Source organism: Sciurus carolinensis, chromosome 1 (assembly GCF_902686445.1).
Source record: "Sciurus carolinensis chromosome 1, mSciCar1.2, whole genome shotgun sequence".
NCBI classification, from domain to species: Eukaryota; Metazoa; Chordata; class Mammalia; order Rodentia; family Sciuridae; genus Sciurus; species Sciurus carolinensis.
In genome coordinates this window covers 50,810,470-50,827,986 of record NC_062213.1, presented here as the reverse complement: position 1 = coordinate 50,827,986, position 17,517 = coordinate 50,810,470, and the positions used below count along the sequence as shown (strand labels likewise).

Sequence of the window (17,517 nt, the reverse complement as noted above, 5' to 3'; positions counted from 1 at the left end):
TTTTTACCCAAATAAAAATGTCTTCTTTTAGCAAGGAAGATGGGATTAAACAATAGGGTCTCACTCCTACACTAAAGTGCCCCTGGAGCTGGGCACAGTGACACATACCTGTAATCCTACTTATCTGGGAGGCTGAGACAGGAGGATAACAAATTTGATGCTAGTCTGGGCCACTTAGGGAGACCCTGTTTCAAAAACAAAAATTTTGAAAAGGTTTCAGTGGTAGAGCACTTTCCTAGCATGCATGAGCTCTGGGATTCTATTTCCAGTATTACAAAATAAAATAACCCTTCTTTTGCTACTATCAGTCAATTTCTTGTTAACTTGCCATTGAACAAAAGTTTCCCCAAGAAATCTTATTGACCTATCACTCTTGCCTAGTGGTATCCAACCCAGTCTTAGAATAGGTATGTCTCGGCCATAATTTATACGAAAGATGTAGGAGGCACATAGGTTGTAGAGCCAAAATGGCAAACAAAACTATAATATTTAGAACAAGGGAAGTGATAGTTCTGCTCTACCCTGCCATAGTCAGATCATATCTAGAGAGACTGCCTTGCTTATAGAATAAAAATCAAGAGATCAAGGTTTTTCAAAGCAGAAACTCTTGAATACTGGAGGGTTTTAATCTGAAGGAGATTGAGAGTCATGGGATGCTTGTCACCAAATATCTGAAAGGATATAATGTGAAAGAGTATTAGACTTACTCAGTGGAAAGACATTACCTAGAGGCTTCATGTTAGGTAAAGGTTTAGAAATGCAGATCTGTCCAAAGATGGGACCAGCATCTTCACCCAATATTGATTCCCTGACCCCTAAAAATATGCAGGCACAGGGGTGTGAGTTATTTTGCAGGGTGATGAGGATATTAGAGCTTTCTTTTAGTTCTGATGTTAATCAAATATGTGTTTCTTCTCACTTGTAATTTAAACATTTCCAGGTCTTCAGAATCTGAAGTTCTGATCCTGAATCTACTAAATGAGAATGACTTCTATGGAACTAGGCTCAAGAAGTATTTTTTTGCCACACACCATGTTGGAAGTTCACAGGAAGAGGAAAGTTAGTTGTATAAATATGGCCCAGGTTTCATGTGTAGAAAACGTTGAACCATAAAGTTCACATGGCAACTGTCTGAGGAATAATAAGTAATTTGGTAAAAATAGATTTATCTATCCCACTAACTTGAATACGTTGGCTAAATTTGAATGTTTAACAGTATATATGCCAAAAGTGGAAGGAGGCTGGGCAAGGTGGTGCCTGTAATGCCAGTGGCATGGGAGGCTGAGGCAGGAAGATCGCAAGTTCAAAGTCAGCCTCAGCAATTTATCGATGCCCTAAGCAACTCAGTGAGAGACTGTCTCTAAAAAAATATAAAAAAGGGCTGGGGATGTGCCTCATGGTTAACCACCCCACTACCAAAAAAAAAAAAAAAAGTGGGGAAAGGAGTGTAAATAACCGAAAAGAGTTGTCCTTAGTAAGCAGGAATAGGGTATCTAAATTGAGAAAACCAAATGCATTTTATTAGTCATGCTACCTGACTAATAAAACCAATGGATGTGTACATGGAGAAGTGGGGCCAGTAATTCAAAGAATTAGCTACAGGATTATGGAGGCTGTGGTGTGGGCTGGCAGGCTGGAAGCCTAGGGAAGAAGGAGTATTGCAGTTCAAGGTCGAAGGCCATCTGCTGAGAATCGCCTCCTGCTGGTGGATGTGGGTTGGAGGTCCATCTTTGTTCTATTAAGAGCTTCAACTGACTGGATGAGGCTCACCCATGGCAGGGAGGGCATTCTGGTTTACTCAAAGTCCTCTGACTTAATTAGTTAACCTCATTCAAAAGTCATCTTTGTAAAAACCATCCAGAATAATGTTTGGCCAAATGTCTGATTACTGTGACTCCAAGTTGACCCATAAAATTAGCCATCACAAGCCAGGCATGAGGGCACTCTCCTGTAAGACCAGTACTTGGGAAAGCTGAGACAGAAGAACAACTTGAGCCCAGGAGTTTGAGTTAGCCTGGACAATATAACAAGACCCCATTTCAAAACAAAAAAATTAAATTAAATTTAAAAAGAAGGAGAAGGAAGAGGAGGAAGAGAAGGGAAAGGAAAGGGAAAGAGACAAAAGAGAAAGAGGAAGAAGGAGGAGGAGGAAGAGGAGGAGCAGGAGATGATTAACTATCACACCAGAGGAAGGCTTCTCACACTTGACAAGAGGCATCTGTGGGTCCACCTCTGAGGCACAAAATGATGGGCAACAGAACTGCTTAACGAAGATGGCTCCATGTCTTCTGACATTGCCACTTTCAGAAACGACATCTCCTAACCCAGATCCTTTAAAACTCTACACTAAAATAGAGAAATTTTAAAACACTTGAATGCTACCAGATGAAGGTGACTACTATTACACAATTTTTATACATACCATTAGGCACAGATTGTAAATAGGTCATACTTTAGTCCAATAAAAACAGAGTAATGTTGTTCTAAGGCACCTCTGAATTTAAAGAAAGGCAACCAAAGGAAAATAACATAAAAACGCATGCTTCTACAATACCAATTAGGTTAAAAATATATACCATTAGAGGGGAAAAGCTAACACAATTGGAATCATTCTTTTTAACTTCGAATCAGCACCAAAAAAAAAAAAAAAAAAGACTTAAGAAAGATAAAGAGAATGCTTTTTTTATTTTTAATCATTAACTTTTATTATAAGAACAGTAGAAATTCAGTAGAAAAGGAATGAGACAGAAAAAAATGCAAGAATGGAATATAGATCAATATATGAAACTATGCAAACTGATTTAAGTTTTTTACTAACCAAAACAGAGCTTTAGTGATGCATGATTATTTCTCTGTGAATTTAAAGCCAGACACTGTCTTTTATATACATTATTTCATTTGAAAAAGTTGCCATGGGAATTTCACTGTTAGTATCTCATCATCTGCTTAATCTTTATTTTGAACTTGGCATGTTTTTGGAAGGCTATTTTTTTTTTTTTTTTAAGTTTCTACTTCTGATTCTTTATAAAATGCATCAGGAATGCAAACATTAAATAGTAATTGTAAATAGCAAGTCATTTTATCAAACCAAACCAACTTCAACTTAAAATATACAAAAGGTATGTAAAACAGCAGTCCACTGAGAAGAAACAGAAATATGTAGATATAATGCATTTTTGGAGACTTTATCAATGGTATCAAAACCATGCTCAGGCTGATGGCCATTGTTATGAATACAAATGGAAAAAACACCTGAAAAAAGCAAAAATTTAAATAATAATTAGATATGACTATCCATGTATGACACACACATATTTATATAAACAAAAAATAAAGCATAAATTAATTATAGAAAATAGGCTAAATTGGCTATTCAGTTAGATAAACCAGGCTTAGAACCGAGATAAATGCCTGAGTAAGAGGAAATGTTTAAGACTCTAATTGTCAAGGTTAGGTTGGAGGGAATAAACATCTAGCCTTTGATTGTTCGTGCCTGGAAATAATTATGACCATGTGCTGGTAAGGTGACCATTTGCAGATCTAGATGGCATGAATTTTTTCAGAGGAGTTTCTAAGGCCAGTGGAAGGTCACAACCATCTTCCCTGGAAAATATTCAAGCTAGTAAAAAATTCAAAACAAAAACACAGAGACCATTTAGATCCTCTGTTACTTAGGTAAATATTGGCAGGTAAATATTATGACTTTATAAGTTCAGCATATTAAGAAAGAAATCAAAAACTTGACTCAAACAGTTCTCCCTGTTTTACTTTTTTTTTTTTTTTTTTTTTTTTTTTGTTTAACCAACAATCTTAAAGATCCACCCTTGGCACCTGCTTTGTGTTAGGGTTATAGAAATCCTACACCTAACATTACCCCATCCTAGGAGGATAATGACAGTCACTTTTGAGATGTCTTTAAAAGACATGAATTTATACTCTAAAAATATAACACTGAATCACAATTTATGAAACACTTTAATGAGGAGGTCATTCTTTTGGGGCTTAATGAATGAAGAATCTCCTCCTAATTTGTAAAATACCCCTCAGAAAGATAACCTATCATCTTACAGTTAAAGATTAGTTGTCAAATAATGGAGAAAGAAAGAAAGAACACTGATGTGGGAAGAAAAGAAAAATTTAACCATTTATAGTTGGCTTTCTTTTTGTCGCAAAAATATTTCAAACAATAATATAAAAAATAGCGACCATTAATGTCTGACCTTGACTTGTTAGCATGTCTTAGCTTATTTAACACATACAACATTCCTACGAGACAAGTATTATGCATCCCTCTTTTAGATAGGAAGGAACTGAGGGTCAAATGTTAAATAACAAGACAAAGTACAAAAAATGGTGAGGAAATGGACTTGAGTCCAAGCTTTTAATGATTATCTTATACTGTTTCTTGGAATATTACAAATTCATGATTTATTTATACCTTCTCTTTAATTGCATCTAACAGTGTGGGTCAGAAAACAGCAAAAAAGGGACAAACTGAAAAGATGTGGCATGTGAAACTAGAAGAATAGAAGACCTTGGGGAGGCCCCTTCAAGGGGTGCATGGACATCAATCCTAATCTAAGTTACATTCTCTTCTCCCAAGGAGCATCCTTTGGATGCCACTATGGAACAATTAGCATACTATGGTTTTTGTGTCACCTGACCTTTCCAAGAGATTATAACCTGCCTAAAGGAAAGAGCCAAGTCTTATTTCTTTCTCAACCCAAAGAACCTAGGAAGATATTTTCAATATAGTCACTTATCAATAACAAATATTCAAATACACAACAGTGAAGTGGTGACTGGATGGAAGAAGTAAAGGGAAAACTGAAATGGAAGGACAATTGTAAGTAAACCCAAGTTGTGATTGGGACATTGATTTCTTCCTCCCAGCACTTGTCAAAAACTCTGAAGAGATTCCCTAGATTCGAATCTTGGTTCCTCTCCATGCTATATGAACTCTGGCAAGTAACTTAGCTCCTCCAAACTCATTTCCTGGTCTGTAAAATGGAACAGAAGTATTTGCCTTTTGTTTTTGTTTGTTTGTTTGTTTGTTTTTGTTAACAGGAATTGAACCCAGGGGTCTTAGTCACTGAGCCACATCTCTGGCCCTTTTTATTTTTTGAGACAGGGTCTTACTAAGTTGCTTAAGGGCCTCGCTAAGTTCCTGAGGCTGACTTATGAACTCACAATCCTCCTGCCTCAGCCTCCTAAGCCACTGGAATTACAGGCATGCACCATGAGTCCAGCTACTATCTACCTTTTGTATTTTTGAGGGAATTAAAGTTGATCATCCAAGCAAAGCTTTGCACATACCACTTAGCCAACTAAGACTACTGTATTAATCTGACAGGCCATCTTTCCATCATCATATCCTTATGCTGCCAAGTTTTTGCTTATCTCCTCTCCTGTGAAATGTTTCATCATCTAGACTGAATGTAAGGTTAAAAGTAGCAAAGTTGAAATGATGGAACTAGTTAAATGGTCAAAATAAGTTGATATTTCAGGAGAGTAGATGTCATAATTTGTGATCTCACTTTGCCTCTTCTCTTTCTCGTTTGCTAAATTTGACCTCGACTGTGGAAGATGTTTGTATGTATAAATAGCTACATAAGTAAACCAAGTAATCTCCGGTCAAAAGGTGCATAAGATCTATCCCACCACCCAGAGAATTATCTTTCTCTCTAATGAACCATTAAATGGAACCTTAAAATCTTTATATTGAGTAAAGCCTATTCAATAAAACTTAAAATAAAAATAAAGACCAGATTATCCTTACATGTTTCACAGTTTTCTGAGTAGTAAAACATCAATTCATAGATGTTCTGAATATAATTTTCAGATACAGTTATACATAATATCTTTTATTTCACATGGAAAAAAATATAGAAAATCCACTTTTACCTTATAAGGTCTGTGTAGATTCGGCTCCTGGTATCTCAGTTTGAGTATTCCTATCATCGTTAATACAACCCAGATAGAAACCACAAAATAAAGATAGTTTATCAGTTCAACTAAGTTTGTTATGACAATCATAATGGATGACAGAGCAACATTTACTATCACAGATATTAGTAGAGAGGAGTGAATGTTAAGTGTATTAAATAACAAAGGTAGCTGGCCTTGTTGGCTTGCAATATATGTCATTCTTGTTCTGTTGAGTATAGAAATCAGAAGGTTGCTATATAATGAGGCAGAAATAGCAAAAGGAATAATCCATATTAATTGGGGGATAACTTTATCAGTCCATGTAACAGCCACTGCATCTGCAGAGAAACAAAAACACATGAAAGGAAAAGTGTTAAGAAAGAGAAACCAAGCATAAGCCTTTTCATATTATTATTTCATCAGGAAACAAAAATTTTTAAAGACACTGGAAATTTATTTTTGTTAAATTTTGTAGCTTATTTCATTGTTTTACCCTTACCTAATGTCATATGCATATTCCATTTTAGTCCTATCTCAATGTATCATAAGTGTTTATCATTTTTATGTCTTCCCCACAAGACCAGGAACTTTCTGAGGGCAAGGTTCCTTCATTTCTTTCCTATAAGACTAGTACTTCACTCACCAAAAGACAAAGAGTGAGTTTTCAATAAATACTTGTGAAATGAATTGGTTTTGTTGAATGGATGATTGAAGGCTTGCTTGTTTTCTAAAACAAGTGTGCAGAGTGCTGATAGATGCAGTCAGAGATTAAAAAAAAAAAATCACAGTGCAACACCTCTGCCCCAGGAATGAGACTTACCACACCACGGTGTGAAATAAAATACTCAGAAAAATGAACCAGATACTCAGAGAAAATAAATTACACAAGAATAAAAATTACACAAGAATAAAAACATCTATGATATTTGGGATTTGTCTAAATTTCAGGCAGGTGACTCTCAGCTAGAGGTAATTTTGCTCCTCGGGGGTCATGTGGAAATGTCTGAAGACTTTTTTAATCACAGACGAGGAGGTAGGAGGTTGCCACTGAAACCCAGTGGGTACAAGTCAAGGATGCTGCTAAACATTCCACCATGCACAGAACAGCCCTATATAAACAAGAACTGTATGGTCCGGGCTGGGAATGTAGCTCAGTGACAGAGCATTTTCCTAGCAAGCATGAAGCCCTAGGTTTGATCCCCAGCGCCACACACACACACACACACACACACACACACACACACAAGCATATGTCCAAAAATGTGGATGGATTGAACTTGAGAACCCCTGATATAGATGAATCTTTAGAGAATATTCTGATTTTTTCTTTTCTTTCTTTTTGGTTGTTGTTTGTTTGTTTTTTGCTTAAAGATGAAGCGAAAATACTAATTCAATATAAGGCAGTAGGTATTAAAATCACCAATGAAGACAGACATCTATTGTTGATGAAAATTCAATTGAGTTTCAATTTGTATTACATTAGATATATGCTAGGACAGATTATTCTCTCACAGAGAAACAAATTTTCAGTTTTTCAGTGGAATGAGCATAGTAGAGCCTAATGTTCCTGGGGGTAGGAGCCCTCTGGGATTATACTTTGGTGTGTAGGTATGTTGGTTTCCAGGGGACATCAGTATACTGGTTTATAACAAAAAGTAAGACTTTTCAAATGTGACAAAATTAAAATGTCAGTGCTCCTGTTCTCAAGATCTTTATTTTTAACCCATTTTTAATAGTTTCAGGAGTCATGTCATTTTTATCTGATACTATTCTATAATATTGGTTAAAATATCTCCAGTCTCAATTCTGATTCATTTAAAGAATTGTTCATTGTTTGCCCATACCTCCACATTCTATCCACTTTCAGATACATTTTAAAACATTTTTTCTTGTAATGAAAAAAGGACTTGGGATGTTGCTCAGTGGTTCAGTGCCCCTGAGTTCAATCCCTGGTACCCCCACCCCTAAAAAAGAGAAAAGTAAATTCTCCAATTTCCTAATGGGTGTCCTACAAATGTAGTAGGTTATAACGGGAGGAGGGCCCACTACAGTTCTCCCATTGTGGATGGTAAAAATTATACATAATCTTTCTACATAATTTTTTGTCCCTCAAGTGATTTTTCTCTTTTCTACTCCTTTCCATGTGTCATTTTTTAAAAAATTATAACATATATGATTTTGTAAAAAGTAAAATAGCACTGAATTCATAAATTAAAAAATAAATGTCCCTCTCTTCAACAATCTCTCATTGATGCACCCCAAAGTAACTACTATTAACAACATCTGTTTGGATCTTAGTCCACACATTTTCTATGATTATACTGTATGTGAGAGTGTTTCCATACATGTGTGCCTATGTGTATGTATGGCTATGCTAATGTGTGAGCATGTTTAGTCTTGATTTTGCTCACTTCCCAAAGTATCTTGATCATATTTACATCCATCCAATTTACATCTATCATTTACATCCATCTAATTATGTTCATGAATTCTCAGTAAATTAGTTTGTCTAACCCATTCCACACTGGTAGATTTGCAGGCTGTTTTCAGATGTTTGTTCTGTTTTGTTTTGTTTTTTTGATTTTTGCTAATGAAAAATGTGCTTTAATAAAAACAAACGTGCTTTCAATTCTTGATAATCATATAATTCTCCTGAGAGTAAAATCTTAGAATCTAGACTTCTGAGCTGGGCGCAGTGGCACACGTTTATAATCCCAACAGCCCAGGAGGTTGAGGAAGGAGGATTGCAAGTTTAAAGTCAGCCTCAGCAAAAGCGAGGTCCTAAAACTCAGTGAGACCTGTCTCTACATAAAATACAAAGTAGGACTGGGGATGTGGCTTGGTGGCCAAGTGACCCTGAGTTCAATCCCCAGTACCAAAAAAAAAAAAAAAAAGAAGTGAGACCTGTGAACCCAAAGGTATATACACTGTCAAGGAAGGGAAATATTATTTTAAAAATTACCCTCTACAGTGATTGCATCGATTTTCAAATAATTATTAAATTCCCACCTGAATTTTCAAAATTTTAACTATACTTGGGTATTTAAGACCAGGTTTCTAGAGGGTATGACTGAACAAGAAAACCTTCTTCACTCTGTCTCCATGCAGTTTATTTCCTGTTAAGATCATCTTGCCCTATGCCAATATTCTCTAGTCTTAAATTTGTCATCAAAACCCCAGGGACAGCACAGTGAGCCCTCCTGTCATGTGTCAGCAGGGCTTCAAAAGCACTGATATCCTGGGGCTGAATAAGCTGGAACCAGGCCTCCTCACTCTCGTGTCTCCACACACCCTATTCTAGAGGGTGTCCCTTCTTTCTGCACTGAAAGATATTTTTTTCTTCTAAGAAAACAATGGGTGAAGAAACAGGTCAGCTCTCCAACACTGACACAGACCAAAATGTCACGTGATTAACACCTTTGATTCTTTTACTATATAAACTATAGAATCTAATATTTATTACAACTCAGCATAGTTTTTTCAATGTTCCTCAAATAAAACATAACATCCAGTTCACATTGTATTATAGATACCACTCTGCATTTAGAAATTTTTCACATCTTTCTAATATACCTGTTTGATTGAAGCAAATGCAGCCCTCAATCCTTAAAATTTCTAATTCTTTTTTTGTAACTTATCAAACTAATTATATAAAGGATGCACTGCATTAAAGAAAATTTGCTAAATTCAGTGTAAAAAAAAAAAAAGAAAAAATCACAGTACTATCCCAGTTGATCATCATTGTTAACTAATTTTTTCTGTTTTATGTAAGAATATAGATTTATGTTTTCTAGTGTTATCACATTGTAAACATAGTTTCTTTAAGTCTCATCAAAACTGTTATCTTTTATGGGTTTTTTTGTTTGTTTGTTTGTTTGTTTTGTTTGCAATACTAGGGATTAAACCCAGGATCTCATGTATTCTCAGCAAATGTTCTATCACTGAGGTGCATCCCAGACCCTTTTTATTTTTTTATTTTAAGTCAGAGTCTCACTAGACTGCCCAGGCTGGCCTCGAACTTACGAATCCTCCTACTTAGCCTGCTGAGTTGCTTGAGTTACAGATGTGCACTGCCAACCTCCTACTTCAGAATAGTCTTTTATATGCATTTCCCTAAATTATGTATTTTTTACAAACTTAATGGATATTTTTCAATCTTTAATTTTTGCTGCCACATTTCATGATGGGTACGATGGCATCCTATATATACATTTTTCATATATAGTTCTGACTAATTTTCTTAATTTGAACTTATAATACAATAAAAGTGCAGAAATTTAAATTCAAAAATACTAGTTCAGAATTTAAATGGTCTTAGGGCTATATCCCGAAAGAGTAAGCACTGTAAATCAAATGACAAGTGCTTATAGTTAAAACACTTCATGAATTTTCCACACAACCCTAAACTGTTGTGCCAACTACAAAATTGCTGCCACTATTACAATGCCTGAAAATGGATTAGTCCTACAGGCTCCTGGTGATAGTTTTATCTCAGAAGGTGGTAACTCAAGGTTTAATGCTGGTATGAGAAAATTGCTAGACTTCAACTTACCCTGTATTTCATTTCTTCCCAACTTTCTTTTTTAAATTTTTTTTTATTTTTACAGACTACATTTTGATTCATTGCACACAATGGGGTACCTCTTTTTGTTTCTATGGTGGTGCACAATGTAGATTCATACCATTCGTGTAATCATACATGTGCATAGGGTAGTGATGTCTGTCTCATTCCACCATCTTTCATACCCCACCCTCATTTCCCTCTACGTAAACTAAAGTTCCTCCATTCTTCTCTCATCCCCAACTCAATGGATAAAGAAACTGTGATACATATATACACAATGGAATATTATTCAGCCATAAAGAATAATAAAATTATGGCATTTGCAGATAAATGGATGTAATTGGAGAATATCATGCTAAGTGAAATAAGCCAATCCCAAAAAAACCAAAGGCTGAATGTTTTCCAATTTTCTTTTTATTCCTTAAATCTGTTATTTTTAAATGTCTGTTTATTTCTTTAAATTTTTCTTATTCTTTTACTCTGTATTCTACAATTTGAGTTTTAAGATGGTAATTTTTAGTCAAATTTCCACTATTTTCAGGGTCTTTTACCACTGTATATTTTGGAGTTATTAAATATGAACTTTATTATTTTACATATTAATTATGTGCACAATTAGTCATTAGCATTTACTATTTTAATGGTTTATAGCTTGCATTTTAAGTTTATTATTCCTCTTGTCACATAGAAGAATGTCAAGAATCAAATGCTTTGAAAATTTTAGTAGATATAAACACTGATTGTACAATGTCACTCTGATAAAAAGTGATCCTGAAAGGAATAACTAATTTCTTGAATCTTACATTAGCATTACACAAAACTTTTCCATATTATCAGAAAATGTATAACCATGCTTTAAACATGAATCTCCTTTCTAAGCTAAATCACACTCTTCAAGACTCTCTTATTAGAAAATTACAAGTGGGCTCTATATATAGAATAATGAAGAGCAAATAGCAGTACTGACTGGTAAAGTGATACTTAAGATGTGCTGAAAGGAACAGCACTTTATTTATTGCCTTAAGCATTAGTGTACAAACCTGAAGAGAGAATTTCTCTGGGCGTCAGAACAGTCAGGTAGGAAATGTTAACCAGTAAATAAAACAGAGTCACCAGAGGTATTGCTGTACATACACATTTAGGAATGGTCTTGGTGGGATTCTTCAGCTCCTCTATAAAATATGAAAGAGCAAAATTATATCTGGAAAAAAATCATTTCTTAAATTTATCTTTAAAATTGTTCCACATGTCAAATATTAGGCGGATTCTTCTTCCTGTCCATTCTACCACCACACACACACACACACAGAGGCAAGCTGCTACACACCCATTCGACTCCAAATTAGGTGCTAAATGAAGAAAAGGGAAAGTTTCCCAAATATTTCCCATAGATGATAATATTTCTGAACACACAAAACTGAAACATGAAATTTGAGCCCACCATACCTGTACCATTTGGAACCTACATCTTCAGTCTCTTTGAGTAGGAACCAGGCACTGAGTGTGAGTAGTAGGAATAAAATAATCAGCAAAAACCACATGAAATTTAACCATTAGTTAAACAATCACATAAATGAAAGTTAAAATAATAAAATAAGTTCAGTGACCATCTGAAAAGAAAGTGCTATGGGATGTATCATATGTCAATTTGATGGTCCCTCTTGCCATCTCTGTTATAAATAGACAGATTGGCACTTTTTCATTCATCAAAAATATCATGCCCTGGCTTACCAATGTGCCCATTCTCTTACGTGGAATGACCTTTCTTTTCCTAGTTGCCTACATGATCCCTACTATTCCTTTGGAGCACAGCAAAGTCATTACTTCTTCCAGGAAAGGAAGAGAAGAAATTCTTCTGGTTAACAAAAATGTCTTGTTAAACATTCGCTAGGCTTATTTTAAAGAGAATTAAAGAATCAGTCGTAAATTTTCTCTCCCTTTCCTTTATACCAATAGTAAGTGCAAAAAAAAAAGAGGAAAAGGGGGGCATGATTTGGCATCATTATAATGGGTTTTCTAGAACAGTGTTATTTTCAAATCTGTCCAATTTGTCACACTATTTTTCCCAGTTTTGCCATTCTCTGAAAATTACCCCCAACCCAAAGAATTCAAAATCTATAGGTTTGTGTATACAATATGTCCCTGTGCCCTGACCACCGGCAGTAGAACCAGGTGATATCTTACCCAATGGAAGTCAATCATTTCCAGTACCTAAGATTTCTCTCAAGAGTTTGAAGTACAGGTCAACAAGACCAAGAGAATCAAGAGAAAAACAATGAAATAGTGTTTTTACAAAAAAAAAAAAAAAAAAGAAAGAAAGAAAGTAAGTAAGTGAGAAATCTTATTTTTAAGTCCCAGAGTTTCTCTATTTCCTTTTACTGCTGAAGATTGACTTCTCAGACTTTCATGAAGTTCAGTATTATTCTTCTAGTAAGTTCCTCTTTGTTGTTTAAGTTAATGTGTGTTGGTTTCTGTTACTTAAAAACAAATGCTAAGTAAAATAAGTCAATCCTAAAAAACGGAAGGTCAAATGTTTTCTCTGACATGTGGATGCTAACCCACAATAAGGGGAGGGGGATTGGAATTTCAGTGGATTAGACAAAGGGGAAGAAGGGAAAGGAGGGGGATAGGAATGGGAAAGACAGTGGAATGAATCTGACAAAACTTTCCTATATACATATATGAATACACCACAGTGAATCTCATCATCACATACATCCTCAAGACTGGGATCCTAATTAGAATAAGATGCATTCCATGCTTTTATAAATATATCAAAATAGATTCTACTGTCATGTATAACTAAGAGAACCCATTAATGTATGCATAAAAACTATAGCTTTATCGTTAATTTGAAATGCTTGATGTGAAAAAGGCCAACTGGATCCAAAGGCAATTTGTATTATTATATGAACCTTTAACACTCTATTCATCCATGAAATAAAAAGAATTCACAATAAAATATAAAATATAATTTCCAAAATAAAGAAATAGAAATACTAAAGAACCTAAGTTGGTCACAGTCACCCACAACATAAACAGTCTGGAATTAATCATTTCTGGATTCACAGTTTGGTAGTAGAAGATATTTCTACAGCCTGAGCATTTGTGAATTAACAGAAAGGACACAATGTTAATATAGGAGTCTCATATTTGTGGTCCTAGAAAATAAAGCTGAAAAAGAGAAATTGAGAATAAGAACTTTGGAATAAAAGGGAAAAAGAGTTAAAAGTAAGTGGCAAGTATGAGGTTGGCAGGAAAAAATACTGAATCATTTAAGATAAAATTCACAATACAATAAAAGGATGTGCATTTCATAATGCATGCAATAAGTCAGGGCTTGAGTTTTCTATTTTTTCTCAATAGATTGGTAATTACCTGCTATACATACAAAGTTTGCCCAGCCTGAAAATGCAAAATATCCTTGGAAGGTGGCTTCTATTATCTGGGAGACGTCTGGAAACTCAGCATCGAAAGCATTCTGAAACCTTTCTGTATTCTCCTTCTTGCCTCTCACCAGTATAAACACTCCACTCAGGGAAATGAGGCTAAGTATGGCCATTTTCAGCACTGAACTTGCCATCTGAATCCTGTTTACATCTCTAATAGTGCGAGAATTCAGAATTCCCACACTCCACAACATGGCCAGGGCCAGACATTTCTTTGGTAGTGTTGGTGCAGAGCAGCTGGGATAGAAAGGTTGGATGCTATACTCTGCAAGGAGCAGGGCTTGACTAGCAATTATCCCTGGCCCCACAAAAAAGCTTGTCCAAAGTTTCAGGAAAGCAATCAAGGGGCCAAAGCATCTCTTGAGAAAATAGTAGTCAGCTCCAGCGCATGGGAAGGTTATTCCCACCTCTGCAAAGCAGAGAGATCCTGTCAAGGAAAAAATGGCACAGACAGCCCAAATACATAGGGAGATGCCCACATTCATGCAAGAATACTCCAAAACTCCTTTGGGGGACACGAAAATTCCTGCACCAATTATATTTATAAGTAAGAAACTTGTGCACCTGAAATATCCAAATTTTCTCTTAAGCTGTATCTTCCTCTCTTTATCCATTGTAAGTGAGGAAGTTTTAAAATCTATATAAATTACCTTTTCTAAATTTTCCTGCCTATATTGCTGAAAAGGATGGATTCTCTGAAATAAAGCACTACTGTCCCTTTTCTTCCACCTTCACTAAATATAGTCTATTTTCAATAATTAACATAGTACATGTGACACACTTAAGTGAAGTATAATAAATTACTTATAAGGGTTAGTTTAACTTCTCTTAATTATTATCAGAATAATATATTCAGATGGAAAAAATGGAATATCAAGCAAGATGGTTTCTTTGAGAAAGAAACTTCTTTGCAAAACTTCTCAAAAAAAACATTTCCAGAGCATTGTTCTTAGCTCTAAGGCTTGCATCCTAAGGCAAATCTCTTGGTTCCTTGAAAAAGTTCCATTTGTAGGGCATATGTTGCTATTTAATATGAGTGAGAAATTGCTCCATTGGAAAATCCCTATTTGCAGGTCATCTGTCTAAAACAATCGACTGTCATTATTTAACACAGTCATTGCCTAAGGCTACAATACCAGTTGAGAAAAACAGAATTTCAGACTGGACTCTCTGGAAGGAATGTCCACAGGACCTTCAAAAAGTTCTGGGATATTCCCGAAGATTTAGAAGTCTACGTGCATGTTCAGAGCTGTGCAAATTCCCAGGAAATACCTGAAACAATTCTATATCCAGCAAAACAATTTTTTAAAATTGGAGGAGACAGAAACATATTCCAAAACAAACAAAAGCTGAAGGAATTCACATCTAGCAGATCTGTTCTAAAAGACCGGTATCAGTCCAAAAAGATGACACTAGATGATAACTCAAATCCACATGAAGAAATATAGTATCAGTAAAGACAGTCACATAAATATTAAAGAAGCAATATAAATGTCTTTTTGGTAACTATTATTTTCTCCTGATTTAGAACACCCATATTGATGGTCTTCTAATGCAAAAAGATTTAATTTGAGCTGTAGACTCGAATTATGTTGTAAATTCGTTTGAATTATGAAAAGGAAACAGACACAGAAAATTTATATGTGTTTGATAAAAAGTCAATAATAAAAAAAATTTTAAATAAAAGCACACAACATCATAAAAATCTGCAGTGTGTGAAGGAAATTCAATTTGATTACATCTGCCTCTTTTCAAGAGACATAGTTTTCCCTTTCAAGTCATGATCACCATGAATAAGAATTAACTAGCATGGTACTTTATTTTTTTTTAGCTTTTTTTTATTGTAAACAAAGGGGATACATGTTGTTTCTCTGTTTGTACATGGAGTAAAGGCATACCACTTGTGTCATCATAAATTTACATAGGGTAATGTTGTTTGATTCATTCTGTTATTTTTTCCCTTCCCCCCACCCCTCCCACCTCTCTTTTCCCTCTATACAGTCCTTCCTTCCTCCATTCTTGCCCCCCTCCCTAACCCTAACCCTAACCCTAACACGAACCCCTCCAACCCCCCATTATGTGTCATCATCCACTTATCAGAGAGATCATTCGACCTTTGGTTTTTTGAGATTGCCATATCTCACTTAGCATTATATTCTCCAACTGCATCCATTTGCCTGTAAATGCCATAATTTTATCACTCTTTATGACTGAGTAATATTCCATTGTATATATATACCACAGTTTCTTTATCCATTCATCAGTTGAAGGGCATCTAGGTTGGTTCCACAATCTGGCTATTGTGAATTGAGCAGCTATGAACATTGATGTGGCTGCATCTCTGTAGTATGCTGATTTTAAGTCCTTTGGGTATAGGCCAAGGAGTTGGATAACTGGGTCAAATGGTGGTTCCATTCCAAGTTTTCTAAGGAATCTCCACACTGCTTTCCAGAGTGGCTGCACTAATTTGCAGCCCCACCAGCAATGTATGAGTGTACCTTTTTCCCCACATCCTCGCCAACACCTGTTGTTGCTTGTATTCTTGATAATCACCATTCTAATTGGAGTGAGATGGAATGTTAGGGTGGTTTTGATTTGCATTTCTCTTATTACTAGAGATGTTGAACATTTTTCCATATGTTCATTGATTACTAGTAGATCTTCTTCTGTGAAGTGGCTGTTCATTTCCTTAGCCCATTTGTCGATTGGGTTACTTGTATTCTTGGTGTAGAGTTTTTTGACTTCTTTATAGATCCTGGAGATTAGTGCTCTATCTGAAGTATGGGTGGCAAAGATTTTCTCCCACTCTATAGGCTTTCTCTTCCCATTGCTGATAGTTTCCTTTGCTGAGATAAAGTTTTTTAGTTTGAATCTATCCCAGTTATTGATTCTTGCTTTTATTTCTTGTGCTATGGGAGACCTGTTGAGGAAGTCTGATCCTGGGCTGACATGTTGAAGATTTGAACCTACTTTTTCTTCTATAATCTGCAGGGTCTCTGGTCTGATTCTGAGGTCCTTAATCCATTTTGAGTTGATTTTTGTGCATGATGAGAGATATGGGTTTAGTTTCATTCTATTGCATATGGATTTCCAATTTTCCCAGCAACATTTGTTGAAGAGGCTATCTTTTCTCCATTGCATATTTTTGGCACCTTTGTCTAGTATGAGAAAATTGTACTTATTTGGGTTTGTATCTGTGTCCTCTATTCTGTACCATTGATCTACCTGTCTATTTTGGTACCAATACCATGCCATTTTTGTTACTATTGCTTTGTAGTATAGTGGAAGTTCTGGTATTGCGATACCCCCAGCTTCATTTTTCCTGTGAAGGATTGCTTTAGCTATTCTGGGTTTCTTATTCTTCCAGATGAATTTCATGATTGCTTGCTCTATTTCTGTAAGGTACATCATTGGACTTTTAATTGGAATTGCATTGAATCTATATAGCACTTTTGGTAGTATGGCCATTTTGACAATAGTAATTCTGCCTATCCAAGGACATGGGAGATCGTTCCATCTTCTAAGGTTTTCTTTAATTTCTTTCTTTAGTGTTCTGTAGTTCTCATTGTAGAGGTC

At 35.4% G+C, this 17,517-nt stretch overlaps 1 protein-coding gene across 1 annotated transcript; it reads right to left on the bottom strand.

The window, feature by feature from the left end:
• Positions 1-2,800: 2,800 nt before the first annotated feature.
• On the bottom strand, positions 2,801-14,555 carry Slc7a13 (solute carrier family 7 member 13). Its single transcript, XM_047529133.1, has 4 exons — positions 13,871-14,555; positions 11,533-11,664; positions 5,905-6,266; positions 2,801-3,252 (listed from the first exon to the last, which is right to left on the bottom strand). Exons 1-4 carry the CDS (start codon positions 14,553-14,555, stop codon positions 3,001-3,003), a joined length of 1,431 nt encoding a protein of 476 aa, XP_047385089.1. The 3' UTR covers positions 2,801-3,000.
• Positions 14,556-17,517: the final 2,962 nt, after the last annotated feature.